Source organism: Leuciscus leuciscus (genome assembly GCF_965113295.1).
Source record: "Leuciscus leuciscus genome assembly, chromosome: 17".
Lineage (NCBI taxonomy): Eukaryota > Metazoa > Chordata > Actinopteri > Cypriniformes > Leuciscidae > Leuciscus > Leuciscus leuciscus.
Window position 1 is genome coordinate 18,287,854 of NC_138741.1, and position 26,066 is coordinate 18,313,919.

General features: G+C 37.7%; 2 protein-coding genes and 1 long non-coding RNA gene across 5 annotated transcripts; 1 reads left to right on the forward strand and 2 right to left on the reverse strand.

The window, feature by feature from the left end:
- Nucleotides 1-470: 470 nt before the first annotated feature.
- LOC309479818 lies at nucleotides 471-10,407 on the forward strand. Its single transcript, XR_014199442.1, has 4 exons — nucleotides 471-608; nucleotides 8,269-8,316; nucleotides 8,443-8,585; nucleotides 10,282-10,407. It is a non-coding gene; the product is annotated as an uncharacterized lncRNA (long non-coding RNA).
- Nucleotides 6,182-17,771, reverse strand: sanbr (SANT and BTB domain regulator of CSR). Of its 3 annotated transcripts, none has more exons than XM_082144000.1 (21): nucleotides 17,476-17,771; nucleotides 16,734-16,885; nucleotides 15,342-15,531; nucleotides 15,062-15,140; nucleotides 12,638-12,885; nucleotides 12,373-12,431; nucleotides 11,826-11,986; nucleotides 11,186-11,272; nucleotides 10,926-11,036; nucleotides 10,641-10,764; nucleotides 10,377-10,529; nucleotides 10,150-10,283; nucleotides 9,908-10,007; nucleotides 8,661-8,693; nucleotides 8,464-8,563; nucleotides 8,258-8,346; nucleotides 8,053-8,081; nucleotides 7,847-7,920; nucleotides 7,385-7,473; nucleotides 7,115-7,206; nucleotides 6,182-6,556 (listed from the first exon to the last, which is right to left on the reverse strand). In XM_082144000.1, the coding sequence occupies exons 2-21, from the start codon at nucleotides 16,881-16,883 to the stop codon at nucleotides 6,520-6,522; spliced, it is 2,139 nt and encodes a 712-aa protein (XP_082000126.1). In that variant the 5' UTR covers nucleotides 16,884-16,885; nucleotides 17,476-17,771; the 3' UTR covers nucleotides 6,182-6,519. The 3 variants fall into 3 exon arrangements, with proteins under 3 accessions (XP_082000126.1, XP_082000125.1, XP_082000127.1); XM_082143999.1 differs by having other exon boundaries at nucleotides 17,245-17,771; XM_082144001.1 differs by lacking the exon at nucleotides 6,182-6,556 and having other exon boundaries at nucleotides 7,385-7,468; nucleotides 17,245-17,771.
- A 912-nt stretch (nucleotides 17,772-18,683) lies between these two features.
- Nucleotides 18,684-25,634, reverse strand: pex13 (peroxisomal biogenesis factor 13). Its single transcript, XM_082144005.1, has 4 exons — nucleotides 25,476-25,634; nucleotides 24,323-25,047; nucleotides 19,995-20,117; nucleotides 18,684-19,731 (listed from the first exon to the last, which is right to left on the reverse strand). The coding sequence occupies exons 1-4, from the start codon at nucleotides 25,544-25,546 to the stop codon at nucleotides 19,379-19,381; spliced, it is 1,272 nt and encodes a 423-aa protein (XP_082000131.1). The 5' UTR covers nucleotides 25,547-25,634; the 3' UTR covers nucleotides 18,684-19,378.
- Between the last annotated feature and the right edge of the window lie 432 nt (nucleotides 25,635-26,066).

Consider the following 26,066-nt stretch of genomic DNA (forward strand, 5'->3'; position numbering starts at 1 on the left):
GCCTAAATAAAGTGATGGTGTCATAACTAGTGCTCGGTACTGCGCAACCTGTTGATTTACCCGCCTTTTCCACACCTTATTTCATTCAGTAAGCAAGGAACGTTACAACTCCTACAATATAATCTGTCTTCCAACACAGAGCTACTTGTCAGCTGATTTCATACATGCACGCACGTCTTAAAAACACAACTAAGTTGGACTAAGATCCACGCCGAGGACCACAACAACTTGCACTATTGATGCGAAAGCTGTTTATAATTCTCTACAGTGGTTGTTTAGCCACGTTTATGCGTTAAAAGCCATGATAATGCATCGCGTTTCATGCTTTGGCAACAATTACGCATGCATGCTGTCATAAGAATGCGCTTAAATTGACAGAAAGGCAAATGCCTTAGCGCGCAACTGACGTTAAAAACGTCCCAGCGAACGCCTCGTCCATATAAACAAACACCGATGTTTCTAACTGTCTACACCCGTCTAGAGATGACTTCTACGGGGGTGACTTTGCAATGATCTCCCTCCCTGACTCCGGAGCAACCCCTCCCACCAACCCCATGCTCTGCACCCTACACCTGAAAGCTCTGCAGGCTTTACTAGCAGTAAACCAGGTAAGAAATAGAATTGTATTCGTGTATTTTTACATGCCGTTAATTATTTAAATGAATGCTACATCTTTAGAATGGTCCTGCATGCATTTTACAATTGAATTTTGCTCGCTAAGTCAAGATACCTTGGGCTATGCTTACGGATAGCACTTAGTAGCATAGTGTATTTGTGATTGTTGTTTTTTATGTTAAGTGATTGCTAAAACCCAGAAAACCCAGATACATTATTCAGACCAGCGTGACACCAGTGCTGAACACGAGTCATCACGCAACACACACCCGCAACATCCCTCATAAACCCTCAGCAGCAAAGCCATTTCACTTTCTTTCGACCTTAACCTTCATACGTACAATTTCTATGCATTTCTACACAATCTCACAGCATCATCATTCTCCAACCCAAACACTCCATCTATAAGTTTTCACCCCATATTTACCTACCTAAAGTCCAAGCCTTTGAGAGAAAGAAGGTGGGCTTGTCTGCCAGAGTTGCTAAAATTATGTTTAATTTATCCAGTATCGTTGGTGCCTGTTTGTACACGCTTTCTGGCAAAAAAAAGCTTTAGGATGAGCAGTTGACTGGCCAGCCACACTATTCCTCTGTGAAGACTACACGAGCTACTTGCTTGATATAAGGACCACTAGGATGTGAATTCCGCACCAACAATCACGGCGAGTTCAATATTTTCTCAGTCCGGTTCATTTTACGAAACAAAGTTAACCTTAATTAAGATATGTGCTCTGTACTGAAGTATATTTTGCACTAGGGCGGTATTAGAGACTGAGCCTGTGCCTCTTCTTCTCACAAGCAACAAACTCGTAACCGGTTGAAACCGGTTCAGACTGGGAGATTCCATCTCGGTTTAGTTTTCAGCCGATGGCGCCGCGAAAAGTTTGGATTAACGTCACGCCCATGGGGTCGTGCTATTGGCCGCAGCGTTGCTAAGCACGTCCTTGCTCGCGATCCATTGGACAGCGTGCACATCAATCAATCTCGACTCTTTTGGGCGCCCACGCGACTGCTCCGCCCGTTTGGAGAAAAAGAAGGCAAACTGCGTGCAGAGTGGACTTGTAATTTGCTTTAATATTACGGTAGTATATTATTTGTTGTTGTTTTAGCGCTGTCGCGTTTATACCCTTCTTGAGCTTTAAATTGTCCACGTTTTTATATTTAACAACAGTGGCCGCTTGGTAATTGTATAACGTTACGTTACATGTGGGGAAAAATTAATTTCACGGTGGACTGAAGGAGATCGAGGGCATCGAGTCCGTGAGGCGGATGTTGGAGCTTGTACTTGTGCTGATTGTAAGCTGGTAATTTTCCACGAGCCAGAGCCACGAAGGGGAGTGGTTGTTCAGAGTCAGGGTATGATACGCATGGCATGGGTCAGATCCTGATACAATTGGCTTGTGATGGTCTCCATAAACTTAACTACCGAGAAATTAACTCCAATATGGCAGTGATGTATTATAAACGCATCGAATCACCCGAAAACATAATAATAAACTGTCCGTGTACTGCTTTAAAGGGACGTCAAATGCTTGCATGTTTCTCCCCCCTTCCTTGCAAGTCACGTGACGCAACGCCACTTAAACGTCAGTTGATGGAAAAATACTGGATTTTGTGTGCAAAACTAGTGTCTGAAGTGAACAAAGAATGAGGGGGGAAAAATACATTCTCCTTTAGTCTAGCAATCATTTGACATAAATTTTACAAGGTCACGACTGCACTTTATACATGTTGAATATCTGATAAAGTGTTTCTCTTTAGTCCAGCATATGGCCCATTCTACACACCTTTTAAAATGGTTAACTAAATAAGCAGTTACAGCAGTTTAGGGCCAGTAATTTGGTAAATTATATGCTCAGCCTTAACCAACAAACTGATCGCACTTCTAGTGAAGGTGAACCTTAAGTCCAATGGCAGCTGGTCTTCAGTTTTATTTTGGAACAGACAAGTGTTGCAGTTTTGTGCATTTAATGGATCCAGTCATCATTTGATAATCAGCTGATGTTGTGTTGATCAGATTCTCCTCTTTTACCTTTATTAACACGTAATAAAATATAAAAAGGAGTGAATATGATGTAGGTCATTTGCAGCTGTAAACTTTGGAAGCAGAGATAAGTGTGAAATGAATTGTATGTATTCCACAACTGAAAGTGTCAATACAGAAGTTTCTAGAATACAAGTCAACCTGCTTTCCAGCAACATTTTTTGTTTGAACCCCAAGACTGATGTTCCAGTTTTTAAAGATCAATAAGATAAATGTTGAATTCTTTACTGCAGGTTTTGTTATAAATCTATTAATAATTAATTAACAGAGTGGGTGTGTCTTCATATTTTTTAGATAATACTTAATACATTGTCACCTGACCAGTATGAGCTGAATAATACTGGACTTTTTTAGTCATGTAATGTTTTTGTTTTGTCAAAACATTTTTGCTCAGATCATCATTTAAGAGACATATTTGTGCATGTTGAGTTGAAATTGTAACTGATTTAAAGTCAGCAAATGTGCTCTTATTTTATAAATAAGAAATGTCTGATGTTCCTCAGACTATATGACTTCACTCTGTGTGTAACAGAAAACTCGCCATGCTTCCTTTCTTTGTTGTCTCAGAGTGGTTTAGAATTATTTTGAGAATTACAATAAACCATTGAAACTCCTCTGAACGTCTTGTTTAGTTCATTGCAGGACAGGTCACCCAGATCATGCATATGTACGAAAGGACCGAATGCATTTTTGTCATAAAGAGGGAAAACCTGTCTCAGTGTTTGATCTGAAAACTTTGCATGTTTCCTCTATTAAAGTGTGCCATCAATCAGCAACACATACAGTGGGTCTGAAAGTTAACCGGGTCCGGGGGCACGACTGAAAGAGGTCATCTTGCTGAAGTGAGCAGTAGGAGGTGCACGTGCATTGTGGCACATACATGTGAAATGTAGTGGGCTGCTCTGTTCAGGACTGGGCTGGTTTAAGCCCGTTCCGTCTGGTCCTGCCTGTTCATTTACATACATTATAATGACATCACCTGCTCCTCCCATGTCACTCAAACAAGTTTGACAGTTGTCTTGTTTAGGGTGTTTTATATACTTTCTCATAACCTAAGACTCAGTGAATATTTTTAAGTACAATAGTCACATAAAGACCAGCCTATTTATAAGTGCTTTATCATTATTGTTGAAAAATGTTTCACTACAAAATCAGCATGCATACTATCATGAAGCATCACAAATTATTTACATTACTATTATGATTTTGTGGTTATTTATAATTATATTATGGCTTAATTAAAGTGTGCATGACATAACAAAGCATTATAAGCTATTGTTCTAGCTCAGGTTATTTGCAGGAGTCTCTTCATAATGGTGGTCACTATAAATAGCTCTGTCCTTCCTGAGAGAAGTGAACTTCATGACAACAACACAGACAATGAGGGAGTCCTTGCTGCACAGGAAGTTTGGCTTCAATGGGAGAATGTCTAGATGCAAACAGCTCCCTCTAGCGACGATAGAACAACCCAAAACAGAAGTAATTCATTATTTTCCATTGATCTAGAAATGACATTGAGGCCTAATGGCTAACCAGTGTTGCAATATTTATAGTTTCAGCAGCTAATAGTAGCAATACGATATGTGAAGTAAATTAGCTTTAATGAAATATACAATTGTGTATATTATAGGCTAGTGTATTTTAGGTAAAGTGAGATATAAATTGTGGATTATATTAATCATTGAAATATTTATACCGTAACCTTAATTAATATTGTTGCAGTATCGTAGTACTGTCATTCTTGTTTAAAGCAAACAAATCCATGTCTTTCTAAACAAATGCACAATGCCAACAAAGCATTTGCTACAAGTAACAATAGACAAAAGACCATTGAATGATCAGGATATGACCTTTGACCAAGTTATGAGAGAATGAGGGCAGCTTCTGTCCGTCCACCTTTACCATCGCTCTGCTGAATCGCTGCTCTTTCTGCTCCTTATAACTAAAAAAGACAGGCATCTTCTATCTGATTAGCTCAGATCCCTGGCACCTGTAGAATTTTTATTACAGCATGACTTTTTCCATCTTGACATAAAGTTCATTTAGAATCTGCACGACACATCTAAATCTAATTTAAACTTGTAAACAAACGTGTTAAAAAAAGAAAGTAACATTATGGAATAAAGTTAATTAAAATTTATAATTTGTGATGTTGAGATTAGATATTCTTCTTACTCAAATTCGAACAATTTGTAATAAAAAAAACAAAAAAACATTCACATTACATTTGATCAAAATTCACTTTAAAGACCATTTAAAAATAAATAAATGCTGTAGTTCTGTTATTTCTATTAATTAAAGAATGCTGAAAAATGTATCATGGTTTCCACAAAAATATTAAGCAACATTTTCAACATTGATGATAATAATAAGAAATGTTTCTTGAGCCGTAATGATTTCTGAAGGATCATGTGACACTGAAGACTTCAAGTCATGATGCTGAAAATTCAGCTTTGCCATCACAGGAATAAATTACATTTTGAAAAAATAATAATAATACTTTTTTAATATTATTTCACAGTATTACTGTTTACAGTATTTTTTTTCTAAGATAAATGCAGCCTTGGTGGGCATAAGAGACTTCTTTCTTACTGACCCCTGAATGGTGTACATACAACTATTTTTGAAGTGTGCAACACAGGAATGGAAAAAAAATCGGGAGCATCTGAAGAGAATCTAAATTAAAATATTAAATTGTTTTGAGTCAGAGGGTTATTTAAAACTGCCTGCATGGTCTTCTGCTCCAGAACTGTCAGCTTTTCAGAGTAAGAGAGAGACAACTCTTGGAAAGAACGAGAGAGAGAGATCCGTTGAATTGAATGGTGGGGGTTGTGATGGATCTGGTTCCCACCAGTAAAGAGGGAATTAACACATGATCATTTGTGTTCTTGGCTGGCAAGCGGCCCAGTACTGTAACCCAACCTGCCTGAGCTCAATCAAACATCGCCTGTCACCAAAAAAGGCAGACCAGCTCATCAAATCTCCCCCGCCTCCATCCACACATGCAGAACGTTCTACTTCCCCTTCCTGTTGCGGTTTATTTAAACAATACAATGCATGAAGTAATTGTTTAAAATAGGATTTACAGACCTAACCTAAAAATGCATTTCCCAGGAACTTACTCATTTCATAAATACTTGTAATTTAAAACAATTCTGCCATAGTAAAAAAAAAAAAAAGAAACACAGGTTTATATTAAATGATTTATTCTATTGATTCTGTATTCCACCCCATGTCACATTGGTCCAAATGGCACAGTTGTGACAGTTCCAGTGCAACATAATCATGGACCTCACAGGTATTAGTCGTCAGCGTCACTCTTTACCCAGTGGCTACTTTGCGTATTATACAGGTTTGAGTCATTGCATTAAGACGGCTTAAAGTGCAGGGTCAGTACCACGGAGATGAGCTTTGTCTGGTCACCTGAGTCGGCTAAAACGAAGCAACTCACTGCGGCTGGAATGAATCCTGAGCTAGAGATGAGATCAAATAAAGCCAAAGATGCAAAATAAACTGAAATGGTAATGCATACAATTTTTTTAGTGGGTTCAACCAATTCAATAGCAGCCAAAAGCTTGAACTGTTTACAGTGCAACAGAAGGTTTTATTAGGTCCATTGTTTATGCTCTATAGCTACAATTATGACATCAGAGACCACACCAGCAATCCATTCTTCTCCTGGGATTGCAACGGAAAAGACTATTCCTGCTGCGTCAGGACAGAGTTCGGAAGGAGGGTGGGGTGAGGTGTGGAGCAAAGGATGGATGAAGAGTGTGATGGTTTCTTCTGCCTCGTCAAACAGCAGCAAACTCTTTTAATCCTCCTTTTTAAAAACTCATCCACTTATCTCCATATTTCCTCTAAGTCGGTCTTGACGGCCCCGAGCGTGTCTTTGCTCTAAAAAAAGACCAAAGTGCTGGTTAAAAATAGAACTGAGAGAAAAAGGAGAAAGTGAGTAAGAAAAAAGGTAAAAGCCGCACACAAGTAAATCAAACAAAAAAAGTAATGCAATATTATATAAACATTTGGGTCTTTCATAAAAGTATTTTAAAGGGATAGTTCTGTCATCATTTACCCACCCTCATATCGTTCCAAACCTGTATGACTTTCTTTCTTCAGTGAAACACAAAATAAGTTATTTTGAAAAATTAGTTTTTGTCTGTACAATGAAAGTCAATAGGGTTCAAAACATCATTGGACCCCATTGACTTTCATTGTATGGACCAAAATATCTTCTCTCACAGAAGAACATCATGAGAGTTCTTCATTTTTGACTGAACTATCCCTATAAATGTGCCTGACAAGAGCAGACAAGCCAGTTTAGTTAGTGCACCACAGCAAACATGTTCATAATCCCTCCAAATCTCATGATTAATATCATGAATTATAATTTGATACTCTTTCGCTTGTGGCTCGCCTGCACAGTGTCTTCAGTGCTTGGGGTGACTGCGGTACCTTAGCGTTTTCTCTGAGCTGCTGTGTCTTCCGCTGGACTGTGAGGAGGCCTTAAACTGGGCCTCCAGTCTCGGGTAGAGCCCCCCTGCAGGCTGCAAGCACACAAACACACATGGGTGCAAAATACTAGAGTACAATGCTGGAATACTGCTCAAAAAGATGGTAATGACATAGCAACAAATCAGAACACACGTGAAAACCAAAACGTACAATCACACTCTTAAAGCTGCTTTAGCTGGTTTATCTGAAGGGAGTAAAGATGTTTTGTACCTCTTTTGTGTCTTTAAGCTTCGTCTGCTCCTGGTCACCGAAGCGCATTTTAGTGAGATTTGCTATAATCTCCTCCATTCTCCTCTGATCTAGAAAGAGTTTGGACGTATGGACATCCATCAAGATCATTGCAAATCTACACATAAGCTCCTTGATAGCTTTAGTGTCAGAAGCACAGCTAAAATTGTCCATAAAATATTTAATACCATTGATTAATTACCATAATAATGGTAAGCTTACAGTTTTAATCGTATTTAGAATACAAAAGTGTTTATAAAACAAAATCATTATTCCTCTGAAGAGCTGGCAGATGTACTTGCTGATGGCTGGATTTAACTTTCTCTGATGAGATTTTCTAGGGTTTTCAAGAGGTTTTAAATCACGACTCTTCTTTTATAAGACTGGCTCTGTGCAGTTGTGAGGATCTTTGTTATAGTCAGAGCATCTGAAAAAGATTCCTACCCTCCTCCCTCTGTGCGTCCTGATTGTACCTCATGGAACGATTGCTATCCCACTTATTCTTCTGGATGCTGACACTAAGAGCGAAATAATGTATTATTCAGAGGCCTAGAAATTTCTTCTCAATCAAGTGGCATGAGTAAGCATATCAATACAGCGTTTAAACAGATCACTCCTCCAGAAAACAGCAAGTCTTTGGAATCACTCACGTGAACGGGGTTGAGTCTCGAGATGGTGCCTTTAAAGGAACAGGACAGAATGAATGAAAAGAGAAAAGTGGCATACAACAACTAAACCAGACATTCATATTTTCTGAAGAAAATGCGCGTGATTCCTATGTAAAAGTCAACTTAAGTCATATTGCTTAGAAAAATCCAGCACCAATAAATTAGCAAATGAATGTGTTGCATTCACCTTTTCTCCAGATTTTTCCTTGCGCTGAAAATTCGGGGAGGACACTTGTCTTTTCAAAGGTTTGCCAGATTTTCTTGCCTTCTTTGCAGCTGTGTGCAAATAGAAATCTTGAAAATTGTATGTGACTGCCACCTTCTGACCGCAATGAGGTACTACCTAAAGATTATCTGATGATTTTCTTACAGATGGGTAACATTTTGGCTCACCTTGTTTTTTTGAAGTCTCTTCTTCATCCCCGACCTCATCCTCTGTGACCTCTGACCCTGTAGTGTACTCCTCATCTTCAGACAGCAGAGACTGCTGCCGCTGCAAAAGGACAAATGAACATGTGAGATGTTTCATTTTCGTTGTTGACGTGTACTGTATGGTGTTGCGTTAAATATTTGAGGAATTGGCTTCTTACCAGCTGAAGACTCCAGTTTTTTAAGAGTGAAAACTGCAACAGAAGAGAAGGAAAACGTGCTGTCATAATTTGAGATTGGATAAACAAATTTAGGTCAACAATAAACTGATGCATGTATCACAATAAATGAAAGCCAGATTCCTCAACCAAGGACATAAATAAAAAAAATTATTCTCACTCTATATCTCACAATTATTTAACTTAATTTATATCTCATGTTTATGGTTTTATATATAACAATGCGATTATCTCACAAATGTGTATTTACAATGTGAATTTGTCATTATGCAACTTTATACGCTAATTTCACGCAGCCGTTATTTTGAAATCGAAAGCGAGGCTCCGGTGGTAAGAAAACCGGAAGTGTTGCCTTTAATCACAGGAGAGTCGTGAATGCGATGGCGTATTGTTGTGTTTGATGTATAAAATGAGTTATTCTAAAACTGTACATACATTTCTTTCATACTTTAGACTATATACAGTGAAATTCATTTATAAATAAAATAATTTTTGTATATATAATTCAGAAAGTAAAAAAAGAAGCAGGAATGAACTATATACATATCCTATATTGGATATTATCATCCAATAGTGTAAATCGCGGCAGCAGCTTCAGGTTGGTAGTCTAAGGCATTGTTGTTTATCTTTACTTCCGGGGTTCTTCCCACCGGAGCCTCACTTTCGATTTCAAAATGGCGGCTGCGTGAAATCAGCGTATTACTTGCAATTGCAATTTCAAATCTTACATTGTGGCTTTATTTTTTATTAATTTAAACTTTGTCTCACAATTGCAAATGTAGTTCTTGTAACTTTATATATATATATCACAATGTGAATTTGTGTCATAATGCAACTGCAACAATCTCAGAATGTGGCTTCATTTCCTATTTTAAAATATATCTCACAATTATTTTTTATTTTTTACGCTGGGGTAAAAATTGGTTTCCATAATATCAAGAGGAAATATATTAAAAAGAAAATAAATTCTGCAGTTATGTAAAAATAGCATGCATCATGCATGTAATAATGATTTCCTTTTTTTTCTTTGAATATATACACAATATTATGTTTTTTTTGTTTGTTTTTTTGTCTGTCTGTACGTGTGCAGTGCGGTATTGTCTTTTGTGTTAATTTGTGATTGTATGTTGCTGATGGTTGCATGAATAAAAAGCACCCCAAAAAAAAGACCAAAAATAAATAAATAGAAAGAATAAAAACAAAGATGATCAAAAATGTGATTGACTCACAGCTGTTGTTTCCTTGGGTCTGTGAGCTGTAAGCATCCCTGGCTCCAGCGTTACATCATATCCTGGCACATGTTCACTGGCTGTGGAAGGGTCCTCAGAGCTACAGCAAAACAAAATGGATTAGAGCTTAAAACATCAGTTAAAAGACCTGAACACAACACTACACAAAGGATCAAACAAATCAAATATGGCATGCAGATCGTCTTATAGTTTTTTTCTGAAGTAAGTTACTATAGTCTGACCTATCAGGCACACACACAGCCTCTCTGTGGAGCAGCAGGTCATTGAGTATTCTGGTCTGGGTTGAGTTTACATTGTGATCGCCGCAGTCACCACCATCTACCGCACTTACAATGTGGTCTCTTATTTTACAGCCCTGCAACAAAACATACACAGGCATTCACAAAGTGAGACGGGTTCAAAGGTCATCTGAGTTTAAGAGAACGTATTCTAAAGCAACAACACAAACCTTGGGCATGGAGGAGGGATCGAATCGTAGGACTTTCTGGTTGCAGCAGGGGTAAAGACCAATGCCGTGCCATCTATGATCTGCCCCAATGCCAGGATACACAACCGCCTCTGGGTGGTATTTACACTGGCTCAACTCCGTACACAGGAATGACTGCCGTAAGCCAAACAACTTATTCAATTGGTAACCAACCAATCAATATCTATGTTTATCTACAATCTTAAACTATGATTTGTGACTCATGAAGTAATTTTTTTTTTTTACCTGTTTGCAGCGTGAGCAGGCAAGGAAATTAATGGTGCCCCAGATCCTCCAGTAAACCAGTACCCAGGACTTCAACTCTTCATAAAGCCCATTCAAATACTCATGTACCTCCCAGGCCTTATGTCTACACAGACACAGCACAATTACCAACATGTCATTGCATATGTGTGTGTATAAGACTGGAATATCGGCATTTGGAATCTAAGACTTTAATGAAAGTTTTATTAGAGTGTTTTAAAAACACTTGGTGTGTATGTGATTGAAATACAGAGTGCCTCATTTAACCTGGTGTGAGTGAATATAATGTTTCCCCGGGCATCTATGTTGATTTTGTTTGGAACACAAGGGATTTTTCTCTCAGTTTCTTTGGTTAAAAGCTTAAGGCAAAGTCCACATCTGGGGAAAGAATCACAACATGAAATTATTACACTGAAATCCACTTAATTGCACCAGAAGAATAATTAATAATACCTCCAGTACATGTCTATACAATAATACATCATGCTATTATCATCAGCTTGCACAGCAATGCAAAAGTTTCTCACCTGTACAGAGTAGATGCATTACCAGGGGAATCGTGATTATGATAACCATGATCAAATAATCTCTCAATCTTTTTCTGAAACAGTTTACTGGTGAGAAAGTACAAATCATCACAAATAAAGTATGATCAATAACAAAATATTTTATATGAACATTATATTGTATTAACGACATTATATTATCTGTACACTACAGTTTTGGGGTCAGTATTTTTAAACTAATATTTTTATTAAGCAAGGACAAATTAAATTGGTTAAAGGCAACAGTAAAGATATTCGTAATGTTTCAAAAGTGTTTTTTTTTTTATCTTAAAAAATGTCAACACAGATAATAAGAAATGTATCTTGAGCAGTTAATCAGCATATTAGAATGATTTCTGAAAGATCATGATTTATTTGATCATATAAATGCAGCCTTGGCAAACATAAGAGACTTCTTTCAAAAACCAACCCTAAACTTTTGAACGGTGAACATTATAGAAATGTACAGAATTATATAGGATTAAAATCAATTTGTGCTAGTATAGAATATAGACAAGAGCGACAACTGAATATAGTGTTTACATGTAAAATATTTACATGTTAAAGCTAATAAATATCCAGCTCTTTTGAATAACTTGAATAACTGTATGTTTGTTCTCACCTTTTGAATTTGTCTTTTTTGTCCTTGAGGTCATCTGCCTCATTGTGGCTGAAGAGATCAGCGATGAGTCCGGCCAGGTTGTTGTTGATGCAGTTCATATTGCACGGTGTTGCTATGATGGCACTCATATGTTTGTGACAATACTGGATACACTCCTCAACCTTCAGATCCACAAAACACACGATAATCAAACACCTGAAGCCCATTTATCAAATGGATGAATAAATAAATGAAATCGACCAAACATGCTTTCTGCACACTGCTCAGACAAGGTTTAAATAAAAGCAATCATTTAACTAGGGATAATTCGCTACAAGCACGTACAATAATCAAGATTCGCCAAGTCTTTCCTGAAAATTAAGAAAATATTGGGTCTCATTAGCGCTCGTTTGGGCAGTGCACGGAGTTGTCCAGAAGAACAACACAAATGATGAAACAGCCATCATGCATCATGCTCTTTAAAGTGTCCACTACAACCTAAAGGTCACCAAGCTCAGAGCACACTTACTACATTACCCAAAACATTGTCACCCCTCACAACACTTACTAAAGTTTCCATCTTCAAGAACTCGGAGGAGATCAGGATTGAGATGACATTGCTGTACTCTGCAACCAAACACCACATAACATAACCGACAACATCACAAACAGCGAAACATCAAACTCACAGCCAATGCATAACTGTTTACAACCACGTCAAACACCATTCAGCCACACAACACCTCTGATGGTATCTTTGATCATAGAAATAAAATAAAACACAAAAGTAAACACACACCGAACTTCTGAAACAGTTCCAAAAAGACAATTACCCAGCTTGGGTTTGTCCGTGTGTTTTCCGTGCGAATGTTCAGTGTTGTGACTCTTGATGTAGTTCATGAGCCAGTCAAAGATCTGGACATCACAGTGGACAGAAATGTCTACCTCGTCCCAGCGCTGTGGGTCCACAGAAAGATACTCTTCAAAGTATCGCATCTCTTTCACCAGAAGGTTTCTTCGACACACAAAATCCTGCTTCAGGTTCTTTGCCTCATCGCAAACGTGGATTACCATATTGGGGCTGTGAGAAAGGAAAAGAAAACCGCATTTAGTGAACAAATACAGGGACATTATTAGTAGAATAATGATTCATTGGTGGCCCGGTTGGCAGGGGTGGACTGGGAGCAAAAAAGTGGCCCTGGACTTTCTGCCACAGAGCGGCCCATCACACCCGGTCCGCAACACACCTCACCATAAACCCACCAGCTCATTATGCACAGAGCAATTTTTAACACCTCTAACTAACAAAAAATATAAATGCTATTTATACAGAAATATAAATGCTTTATTTTATTATTGAAATGCTTATCATTAACATTAACGAATGACTGGCATACTTCTTTACGTTATAATTAGTCTTTCCTGGTGCACATGGCAAACAATAAATCATTTTTATTTTCCATACAGGGACAGTTTAATATCACTAAAGTTCAATACCTACCATAAAATCTGTCTATATAACACAATGTTCTGGTATGATCTAGAAGACTAGTACAGAATGTGGACTGTTTTTGTGGTGCCTTTCTTGTGGTTATAGAATTTGACCTTTCAGGAGCTTGACATCTCGTGTCATTTTATGCAATAGAGCTCCAATTGTGGAAAAACGAGTGTAAACATTCTTATATTTATGAAAAATACAGCATATTAGAATGATTTTTGAAGGATCATGTGACACTGAAGACTGGAGTGATGATGCTGAAAATTCAGCTTTGATCACAGAAAAAATAAATGACATTTTACAAAATATTCACATATAATGAAATTATGACTGTGATATTGCTGAATAAAGCCTGGAAACAGATACACAAACATTCACTCTTATCTGATATGATAAAAACTGCTACGTTATTATTTCTTTGTGCATTGTGTGACGAATAATGTAAATGGCATTAAAATCTGAGAAATTCAAAAGGATAGAAGTATTTTGCATCCCCGGAAATTAATGTCCGTCATTATTATCCGTCATTAAAGGAGAAGTTCACTTTTAAAAAAACTTTTGCTGATAATTTACTCACCCCCATGTCATCCAAGATGTCCATGTCTTTCTTTCTTCAGTCGAAAAGAAATTAAGGTTTTTGATGAAAACATTCCAGGATTTTTTCACATATTATGGATTCCATTGGGACCCAAACGGTTCAAGGTCCAAATGACAGTTTCATTGCCGCTTCAAAGGGCTTTAAACGATACCAGACGATGAATAAGGGTCTTATCTAGCGAAACGATCGGTCATTTCAAAAATAAAATAAAAAGTTGACGTTTTATAAGCACAAATGTTCGGCTTGCTCTGTTCTGTGATGCGCGTTCGTGACGTCACGTAATACGCAATTACGTTGAAAAGGTCACGCTTGAAAAATTGAAGAAAATGTTCTTTTTGGCTTTTTAATATTAAAACACTCAGGATGCGCACACGAAATGGGCATTTTAAACGATAAACTGACACAAATACATTTGAAAATGTTTATATGGTCCTCCTTCCGCACATTTGTAAACACATCAAACTTGACCTTTTCAACGTAATTGCGTATTACGTGACGTCACGAACGCGCATCACAGAACAGAGCAAGGCGAACATTTGTGCTTATAAAACGTCAACTTTTTATTTTATTTTTGAAATGACCGATCGTTTCGCTAGATAAGACCCTTATTCATCGTCTGGTATCGTTTAAAGCCCTTTGAAGCGGCAATGAAACTGTCATTTGGACCTTGAACCGTTTGGGTCCCAATGGAATCCATAATATGTGGAAAAATCCTGGAATGTTTTCATCAAAAACCTTAATTTCTTTTCGACTGAAGAAAGAAAGACATGGACATCTTGGATGACATGGGGGTGAGTAAATTATCAGCAAAAGTTTTTTCAAAAGTGAACTTCTCCTTTAAGTGCTGTGCTGCTCGGTTTCTGTGGACAGTAAACCCCGCCTCCTTCGATTTGATTGGATATCTCAAACATTTAGTCATTTTCACGAGTGCTTTTAGACCGCTGCACTGAGACTGAGCTCGCTAAGCAGATTAGAGTTGTTGTCTCAAGTGGGCCACGCGGACCATTCGTCTGGGCTGACAGAAGGATATAGGCTACGTAAATGAACTAGAATTCATTCTTTATCTCTATATTTACGTAGCGATGAGCCAGCCCACATTGTCCGGTGGCCCGGGGCCTGGTGCTCCAGATGGCCAGTCTGATTGGTATGAATGTGCCTCACCTTTTATTCCCTTCTGTGGTAGTATCTGCAATCTCACTCTCTGCAGAGGCTCCTCGACCAGTAGGGATCACAGCGAGGCCTGAATACATATAAACAACCCCCTTTTAATGCGTTTTTGTTGGCCTGTATCTATGAATTCATCCCATACAAGTGGATACCAAAGTGAAATAGGATACCAAGAATTTTGAATGCCAAAATTCAATATATTAAGGAGTAGTTTACAGTCCAGCACTAAATAAAAGACTGGGCATTTTTGTCCAGACCCCACTCACTGACTCACCTGACACCGAGAGAGTGGCCTGATTGGACTGTGGTTCCCCCGTATCTCCGGTATTGTCCAATAAATTGGATTTGATGTAAGTGGAAAAGGGTTCTGATGGAGAGCTCACTGCTCCGGTCAGTGGGTTACACTGCTCATCAACATGAGGGAAACTGCCTGTGGTCTTCAGCTCTTCAAACCTCTGTGCACACTGCAAAAATATAAGAAGATAAGCTGAACATCTCCAAACATTTGCTAATGAAACTTCTGGATCTTTGTATGAAAGGTGTAGGTATTAACCTCTCAAATGCATGTACTGTGTTTGACAGCATTCTGTGATGGGAAATATTATTATTATTACCGGCATTATAATACTTCATATTTTATTATAGGGTCATTCCATATCAAATCCACCAAATTTCTGAAACTTCTGGATAAATATATATATATTTTGTTAACTTTTTTTCTGAAGAAACACAAACATAAATAGTGATGAAAACCAAAATATTAAATAGAAATCCACTATTTTGTAGAGGGGGGTCAAAATGAAAATTTTCACATGAGATTTGGAGCCAAATTACAGGGGGGTAAAAATGACTTTAAAAAGATGGCAGTATCATCATTTTATTTTTACACAGAGACTGGTAGGTCTGCTAGTTAAATCTGTTGACTTTAGCAATCTTTGTTTCATTATATCCCAACGGTGATAGTTCAAAAATGGGAAAAAGCACTTCTTGTGTTTTTTGTGTACTCATGGAGCTGCATTAAGATCACCATATCTCTGGGATTGGACCATTGAGGGCCTTTAAAATTGAGATACCAAAATAAATGTTTGTTAAAAACCAAATCTAAAAGGATATTTTAAGATATCTTTAACACTTCTTGAGTTACAGACATACAAACTATGGAAAAAGTGCACAAGAAGTGCTTTTTCCCATTTTTGAACTGTCACCGTTTCTATATAATGCAACAAAGATTGCAAAAGTAAACAGATTTAACTAACAGACCAACCAATCTCTGTGTAAAAATTAAATGTGCTGTCATCTTTCTTAAGTCATTTTTTTCTTTATACACCATTTTTTACACTAACTTAAGTGAATAAAATGTTAGTTGGGATACAAAGAATGACACAACTACCTAAATATCTTGTAAATATCTATATAAATCATTTTCACACAACAAAAATGGAAATGGTTTATGTTTTGTTCTTATTCTTTTTTTTTGTTGTTGAATATCATAGTTTTAAAAAGCAATTATTCATAGGAATAAAGTTTATAATATAAGAATATAGTTTATAGTATATCATATATAAGAATATAGTTTTATAATATAATCTTATAATTTAAGAATATAGTTTTTATAGTTTATTGCCCAGCAAATGCAGTTATTTTCTAAAGGCCTCATGTCTCTTACCTCTTTAGGTGTGAACCCTGGCACCAACTTGGCAACATTCTCCCAGTTGATTGGCTGAGGCGATGCCCATAACGAGCTCAGCACTATGTCCAGCACCAGGAGGTTGTTGTCATATGGAAAGTTATTGTTAACAGAGCAAAGACGATTCATTTCTGCGAAGAAGGAAGAAAACCATCATCTATAGTCTAGATTTTAACATGATCAATTAAGCCATCTACTAGCTCTCTATTGTCCCTTTGTATTGATCTCCACTCCAGAGAAACAAGGGACAATTTGATGGAATGACAGCTGTCGTATTTGATATTTGGTAATGTGAGATTATGAGCACAGATACAGCAAACACGAACGGTACAAAGGAAATCTAACTTATGCAGATAAGTAGGCTATGTTAAGTGTGTGGAGCAGTAAAGATGCTTGGACAGCATGCCATACCAGATCGTGACACTCCCCACGTTTCGTGTCGCATCGCTCAGTGAAATGCTAAGCTAGCCTAACACACAATCACATTTACCCTGTTCCAGGTTTATGCGCTGTTTCCTCAGGTAGCAATGCTCTTCTTTCATTCCAGCTGAGCGGTGCTGATAACGGGCTGGGTTTGAGCAACATCAACAGAGATGCTGTGGCTTACTTTGATTTTATCCGGGTAAACCAGTAAAGTCCACATCCACACAGCATATACAAATAATAATAAAAACAAATTGTCAGCGTGAAATTCGCAGATTTATTGTGCATGACTACCCACGGTCGTATCTCTCTCTCCTCTTGTTAAAATGCCAGAGATGATGCGGCGTGCACGCGCAGCGCTTTGAGCGCGTGTGCCATGATGATGCTCTCGTCTCGCTGCAGTGTCCCCGATTGAGCGCCTCCTCCCTCTGCTGTCTGTCCGTCTGTCTACTGCGATTTGACGGGATGCCAAAGCTCACTGACCCATCCCTGATAAAGAGAACTGAGAAAAACGATTGAAGGTAGCCCGTGGCAGAGGATTAACTCCTCTTAACATCCCCTGCGCTGCTGCTGTGTTGTGCCCTGTGTTTCCGGTGCCGCAGTGCAGCAGGTGCGCGCCGGCGTCCCCGTTGCCAGGCGACAGCCCCAACATTCTATTTGATTGATGGGATTCTGTTTTTAATATGGGCCCCAGAGAAACACAAATTCACTTACTCTCTATAATCAAGTCAGTTAGATTGCTGAAAGTAATGTAGCACTGTAGATATTCTGACTGACTAAAGGCTTATTTTTAGACAGAAAGAGATGAGGTTTAGTACAACTGTGAGGCACATCAAGGTCTAAATGATTGTGCAATACAGTCTACTGATTTAATAACCATAGTGTGCAGCCATGGATTTAACTTGTATACACTAACGTTACCATTCGAAAGTTTGGGGTTAGTATGTTTTCTTTAATTAATACTTTAACTCAGCATGGACATATTGAATTGATCAAAAGTCACATTAAAGACATTTATTATGTTGCATTATGATGTTTTTATGATTTATTTTTAACATAAATTCTGTTCTTTTGAACTTTCATCAAAGAATTCTGAAAAAAATATTAAGCAGCACAACTGTTTTCATAATTGATCATAATAAGAAATGATTCTTGAGCAGCAAATCAGCATATTAGAATACTTTCTGAAGGATAATGATGCTAAAAATTCAGTTTTGCCATCACATGAATAAATTACTTAAATAAATATTAAAATAGAAATCGGTATAATATTTCACAATATTACTGTTTTTACTTTATTTCTGTACAAGTAAATGCAGCCTTGGTGAGCATAAAAGACAACACATCTAAAAATGACCAACCCCATTCTTTTGAACGGTAGAGAAACTTATTGTGTAACACATTTTTATTACTTCTTTTTATTTATTTCCAAAAGCAATTTCTTAACCAGCTGAATGTCAATCAGTAATTCTCTTAGAAATGTTAGAACTATTATACAACTGAAAATGACAAGATATATATATTTTTATTATTATTTACTGGCAAAATAATTGTTTGTATTTACATAATTGCACACTGAGTAGCAATGAGAAAACAAACAAGCCTGAAAACACAGAGAAATGCACAAACTAATCCTTGATACAACAGCTTAAAAATAAAATATTAAATATTCACAACATTGAAGAAAGATGAACAGCAATCTAAAACTCTTACATTGTAGAGTGAGAGAATTCCCATAATGAAATTCACTAGAAACACTCTATTACAAATTCAGATTGATATAAGAACTCACAATTTAAACTAATCAGATGCATTAACTGTATACATGAATGACAACATATGTGTAACAATTTATGCTTAAAGCAAGCATATCATTACAAATTGTATCCATTATTCTTCTAAATAAATTAATGGGTCTTATTAACACAAACTATAATGTTGAAATATCCACCATTTTTGTTATAGGAAAAACAACAACATTGGTAATGGCTTTGAGCCTAACAGTCTACTGAAATTTGTGAAATTATGCAGTTCAAATGATACATTATAAAGGTATAAGACTATTCACCTCCCTTTCAATACCTCCATTTTTCATTTGTTCCTCTCCTTTTTTATCTGTTGGACCAATTTATATAGAGGGTGATACATTCTAATGAAGGATAGAGCTCCCACCAACACAAACACACACACACACAGATTATTCATAAGTCCATCTTTTCTGAGGTGATCACTACAGTATCACTGCTATTGTTTGTGGAAGGTTGCACCTCAAGGGCAGCATGAAGTGTCTCCCCGTAAACAGACTCCAGTAGATCAGCTGGATGTGATGTGGTAGGGACAGCCAGCCTGGAGTTGGGAAGAGAAGCTGTAGCCAGGGCAGTTTGAGGTGCTGGAAGGTTCTGTGCCGCCTGCTGGGCCTGTGCCATCCTCTCTAATTCTGCATGCTTTGTGCCTCTCCTCCGGCCCAGCACTTTAACGTAGTTGGCAGGGACGAGGCCAGTGATCTGCCCATCCACACTGGCTAACAGCCAACCACGCACTCTGGGCTGTTGTTCTGCAAAAAAGAGTGGAAAACATTGAGTACAAGCTGTAAGACAATGCCTAGAACAAAATGTACATGGTACAAAGTGTATATGCTTGACATCAGTCAAATTTAAAATATTACACTGTTGATATGTTGCTGTGCAAAAAGAATTTGTGTTTTATTTAAATGTTCTCATTGGATTATCTAGACTGTAGACAGTGTGTTTGCGTGTGGTAAAGTGTTGAAGTACACTTCTGTTCAGATTATGTTAAGAGTCTTGTTCTTGTTCTTACCTTTAGGGGCAAGATTAAGCATGTCTCCAGCCTGTAGAGAGATCTCTTCCTCAGACGAAGCTGTGAAGTCATACTCAGCTCGTGCTACTACATGGTCATCCTCCCCACTTGCCCAGTTAGAGGCTGAAAAACAGAACATAACTTATTAAGCACAAACATATAGACACGACTACATATAAAACTACTTTTTCAGACACATACCATCAAAAAAAACTACATACAAACATGTTTAAGGGCTAAATAATAAAGGCTGCCTGACAGCCTGAGGCCAGCATGAAAGACACTTGGGACAGTTGTCGGTTTTGTACCTTTAATAATTTTATCTATATTTAATTTATGCAGTTTTTTTTTAAACATTTTTCATAATTTACTCATTTATGATGTTTTTGTGGCAGGGCCAGTGATTATTTTGAATGGGCCAGTAAAAAATCCTTATTGTTGAGCCGAGCATTTACTGTAGAGCAGTAAATCAGTACATCAGCACCCTATAAAAACATTTCAGAATGACATAGTGATAAAATGACTCAGTCCTGCAACAAATTCAGTGACAAGTCTCAGCCTAACTGAGAAGTGTAGAAGTTTCTTTCAGTGATGTTTGTTTAGTGGTACAATATACTGTCACTTTTTTGACCAATGTATTGCATCCTTTCTGAATACAAGTATTCATTTATTGGTAACACTTTACAATAAGGTTTAATTAGTTAAAATTAGTTGACCTCTTTATTTAACAAACTAAGAATGAATAATACTTCTACAACATTTATTAATCTTAGTTGATGTTAATTTAACATTTACTAATACATAATTTTAATTAAAGGTTGTATTTGTTAACAATAGTTAATACACTGTGAACTAACATGAACAAACAATGAACAGCTGGATTTCTATTAACTAACATTAACGAAGATTAATATATACTGTAACAAATGTATTGCTCATTGTTAGTTACTACATTAACTAATGTTAACAAATGAGACCTTAAAGTGCCCCATTATGGTTTTTCGAATAGTCACTTTCATCCAGTGTGTAATATAGCGGTTTGTGAATATTCTAAACGTTTTGTAAAGTTGTAGAGTCGAAAGTGTGCGATAAATTATTTAAGTTATTGTCTCCAAAAAGAAAGAATCAACTCAGAAACGCCTAAACGAGTCGATTGTAATTTGAATGTCACTGCGTGACGGTTCTACGTCACTAGAAAATACATTTACATAATGCCCACCTATGTTGTACGTTGTCCGTCTGCAAACAACTTGACCCGCCCTCAAACACGTCATTTTACTGACGACTGCTTCTCAAATCTCGGAGTTCAACACAGGATTTGCAAAACGCTTGCTCTTGAAATATGGGTCAGTACCCAGTTTATTTGGACCAGCTTGCTCCTCAGAACCACAACCTGTAAGTATGATTAATTGTTGACGAATATATTTTCTTCTGGGTGTTCAAAATCCGTAGCTTTGTGTTTAATATTGTGAAAGTTTCTGGCTAACCGACTAACTTGCGTTATTACTGTCTTACTGAAATACTTTTGCTAAGTAGGCCTAGCTGTGGGCCACTATTACCTAAAACTGTGTATTAATGCAGATGTCTGTTGTTCTTACTACTTTGAGTAAAGATAAAGGATGGAGCAAGATTTGTTTTGCAAACTTTAATGTCACTTCAGTCATTCACGTTAGTGCTCGGCTAACATATGCACCGTTATTGATACAGTTAATACAGTTCCTGCATGTGCACCGCAAAATTTGAAATATGCACATTGGTTTGTTGATGAACATACACTTGTTAATGCTGATGGTGAGGAATTACAGTTGAAACATCTCATAATGTACATCAAAATGAGTAGCATATCACTGAGAAACGTCCTGATCAAGTCGTTTTTGCGATGGAGGTTCGGGTTGAATAACTAGTTCTTCCAATGTTTCATCATCGGACTTGCACTTGGATTGATATGATAAAATAGACGTCATAGTTACTCAGGGTATATGCAGGAATCATAGAGATGAATTTACTACCTTTTACTACCTTTTTTACCACCTCCACAATATTTTTTACTACCATCACGACATCAAGCAGCAGCCCTTTTTTTGGGGGTGTGGTGGGGTGGGCGGGGTATGTAAAGCACCACTTACTACTTACTATAAGGTATAAGTGTGACACTGTCACACCCATCATACATATTAGGTACACTAATGTTTAATTGTTATCATTAAGTAGGCCTATTGTCATTGTCAATTATGTTTTTTTTGTAGTGTCGAGTTGAGTTTCAGTTGTCCTTATCTTAACCCTAGCCCTTGAGTTATCCTAACCATAGCCCTTAGCCCTAATAAGGTGAATAATAACCTTGGCACTTTCTCATTGCTATCAACTCCGACTCACTCAGGGCTCGACATTAAGCCTTTTCATGTGCTTGTCCTCTGGACATGTAAATGTGTCATTCACTTGTCCGAGTAAAAAAGTTGCTTGTCCGGAATGTTTTTGATGTGTGTGTGCTGTAAATATAATTTATTCTGAAGAAATATCCTCATCTGTGATAAATCAGCTCTGATATATTTAAATCTGCATATTGTCATATCTGCACCTTTAAAGGGCCACCCCCCACCCCCCAAATCTTATTCAATGTATGCTTAATCTTTAGTTTTAAATTTTATCAATAGATTAAATTGGAATAGCCTATTAAGATAATATAGGGCTGTTGTTACCCTAGGAAGGGCTGATCAAATTAAATCATTTACACTGAAAATGTACAACTGCATTAAATAATGTTATGAATATGAGATCGTTTAAAATATTTTTGAATATACAAATAAGAAACGTTGGAAAGAATGATACTTTTAAACATGAAAGTAAACCGCCAGTAGGAGGCGTCAGGCGACCGTCTTAATGAGCGAGTCATTGAGTCATTCATTCAAACGATTCGTTCAAACAACTGATTCATTCAAGAATGAGACATGTTTATGAATGGGACATTGAATCTTTGACTCTGCCAATTCGTTCAAAACGCTGAATCATTCAGTAATGAAACACGGTTAAGTGTTGCTGTGAGATGCGTTTGGAACTATTTTTGCTGCTGAAACAGAACAAAAACAGTCAATATTGTGTCTAAAATGTAAGTAACTTAATTTGAACTGTTTATTGAACTGTTGTATCAAAAGCAATGTCACATTTTCAGTCGTGATGGTACTCAAGAAAACAGCACTCGTCGTGTGAGGTTGCTAAACTGTATCATATGTTAAAAATATTAAAACACATTTTGAATTTTGGCACTGGCAGTAACGTTATGTTGTTAACTGAGTTTAAACTGAGTTTACATTTGTTTGGATCTCTCCTCGAGAGGCTGCGCGAGCCTCAACAGCGCAACCTTGTTACCGTCAGTAGCCTAATACATCCACTATCGATCGCAACTTACAATAAATATAAATACAATCAGAATCATTCTCTCATTAGTGATTCCCTAGTTATTTATACATTTTTTGTTATTGACGTTTAATTAGGCTACTTGTCCGGTCGGGCAAGTAAAATTCTCTTTTACTTGTCCCTTCAAAAAAATCCACTTGTCCCGGACAAGCGTTAATGTCGAGCCCGTCAGGTCCTGTTAGCACCGTATATATATTTTTTAATTATGCTAGATGAAGTTAAAATATATGGAGACACAAATATTAAGCAAAAAAAATGGAAACTCATATATTGAGGTGGTGATGAAAAATTTACTACCAAGTCAAATTGCGTTTGTTACCTTTTACTACCTTTCAAGGGCCTTAATTTTGGTAGATTATTTTTACTACTTTTACTACCGCGCGGACACCCTGTTACTGTCTTTACAGGGTGTTCAATCGCTGAGCTTTAGGAAGCCTTCGGACGGAACTGAAGTTCAGTTATGGTAATGGGCGTTTAGCTTCCGAAATACGCTGTACGTGGTAGACCAATCACAACAGAATGGGGCGTCTGGCCAATCAGAGCAGAGCAGGCTCTTGGAAAGGAGGGATTTTAGAGAGACTGATTCATCCGCCAAGTCGTTTTAGAATCATTGAAAAATGTGGTGATGTGCAATGTATGTATATTACGAGAAAATGAAACTGCCTTTAAAATAGCATAATAGCGGCACTTTAAGTGTTACTAATTTATTTTTTTTAAATTACTGACCCCTAATTTTTGAACAGTAGTGTAAATCATTCTCATTACCAGTCCCATGGTCCTATGTTAAAGCCAAAATAGAAACAGAAGTGATAGGCTAGATATTGAATAATACCGGACTCATGTCAGACCAATAAATAGTGAGAAGAGAGGTTTAAGACTGGAATGAGAACAGACAGAACATGAAGGGAATGTCTCACCATTGTCCTCAGGACCCTCAGCAGACCTCAAAAGCCTCCAGATCAAATACGGCCCTCCAAGAACGACAGCAAAAAACAAGAAAATGGGCCATGATTTGACAGAATTCACTCTGGGGTCATCAATCCCTGCACCTCTGGTTCCTGAAGCAGACACCACAGAGGAGGCCGCACTGTCGGCCCACAAATCGTCCACCTCTGAATCCTGACGCAATCCCAGCAGCCTCTGCAGCCTGCGATATAGGTATCTAAGGGTCCTAACCAGGGCGAAAGCAGACAGCACTTTTGTGAAATGAATGCGTAAGCGGGAGAAGTGATTGGCCACATCCAGAACAGCGCGAAAGCTGTTATAGACAGCAGAGAAAGTAGCGTCCATCATCATGCTGACCGACGAGAAGGCGTGGACAATGCTCTCAATAGACTGAAACGCTCCGCGGCTGCTCTCCTCCGCCTGCTGGACAAAACGGCTGGGTGGGACGTCGTCCCCTAAGTTATAACGGTTATAACCCAGGCCACCTCCAACTCCATAACCACTGTAGCTGTAGGGGCTGTAACCCCCCCCATACATGGAGCTCCCATAAGGGCTATATGAGGAGGGCAATGAGCTGTATGTAGGGCGGTATGCCTGTTGGACGGATCTTGGAGGGATGGGTGGTGCCACACGTGTTAGAAGTGGAGGACCAGACATTGATGGCCCACTATGTGATGCTGATCCAAAGTCAGTAGAGCTAGGTAGAAAATAAAATAAAAACATTCAAAAGAAATGGCATATCTATAGAAAAGCAATAATAATAAAACATAGTTAAAAGTTGTCAAATATTCTCTATTTAAAAGTAAAAGACTGAACACAACACAGTATCTGTGAACTTTGACACTCACATGCAAACACTTATTGACATGCTCGAGTACGAGCCAAACATTAAGTTTACGTAACTTAACAACAAAAGTATAACTGTCAATACAACCATACAGAACTTTTATCAGAATCGCTGTAAAACCAAACTTATGCACATGCTTATTATTTTTACAACAAAAATACCACTTCGTCAAATATAGATGTTATATTTGCTTGAGAGCTAGCACTAATAGGTTTGCTAGCGTTCCAACACTCCGTCTTTTGGACATGCTGGCCAAAATAAGACGAGTTATTACGAACCGATAGTTTAATGGTCCAGTTATGGTTCCAGGGATTCGCCTTTCCCATGGTTTTGGTGGAGGCTGTGCCATTATTTAATATTTTACACCAAAAGACGAGCAGCACAATAAACGTAAGGAACAGAAACTGTCCCATTCGCCAGACTAAAGCAATCGATCATTCTCACAGTTCTGACTGTCTTTAGTTTCTATACAAGACTAAAGCAATCTATAATTGAATCGATGTGGTCGTTTCTGTGTTTGCCGTCTTCTTAAGTTTTACTTATTTAACATACAATGTGTGTGAGGAGTCGTTAATGAATTCAATATCTAATTCCGGTGATCTGCCGCTAAAATGTCTGAAACCAGACTGCTTATTCGTCTGATGCGATCACTGACTAATCTGAAATATTTTTAAATGGATATCGTGACCGTGAGACGTGACAGCTAGAAATCTGTTGTGGATTTTACATTGCTCTAGCTCACGACGCACCGCGTGAATAAACCTAGTTTTAATTTTGAGTCCTGTCTCTCTAAAAGACTCTTGTCAGTAGTGGGATTTGGACCCACGTCGCTCGGCTATTCTGACAAGGAGAAGATAGCCTTGGAATTA

Bases quoted from the DNA above. Each gene is read 5' to 3' on its own strand.
- sanbr (XM_082143999.1), bottom strand. From the start codon at position 17,296: ATGAAAGAAGAGCATTGCTACCTGAGGAAACAGCGCATAAACCTGGAA. The intron at 8,082-8,257 runs GTGAATGCAACA...GTTCCTTTAAAG, and splicing joins AGGAAAAATCTGGAGAAAAG to GCACCATCTCGAGACTCAAC. The intron at 6,557-7,114 runs GTACCGCAGTCA...GTCTTTTTTTAG, and splicing joins AGCTCAGAGAAAACGCTAAG to AGCAAAGACACGCTCGGGGC.
- pex13 (XM_082144005.1), bottom strand. From the start codon at position 25,546: ATGGCACAGCCTCCACCAAAACCATGGGAAAGGCGAATCCCTGGAACC. The intron at 25,048-25,475 runs GTTCGTAATAAC...TTTTCTACCTAG, and splicing joins ACTGGACCATTAAACTATCG to CTCTACTGACTTTGGATCAG. The intron at 19,732-19,994 runs GTAAGAACAAGA...TCTTTTTTGCAG, and splicing joins GCTTAATCTTGCCCCTAAAG to AACAACAGCCCAGAGTGCGT.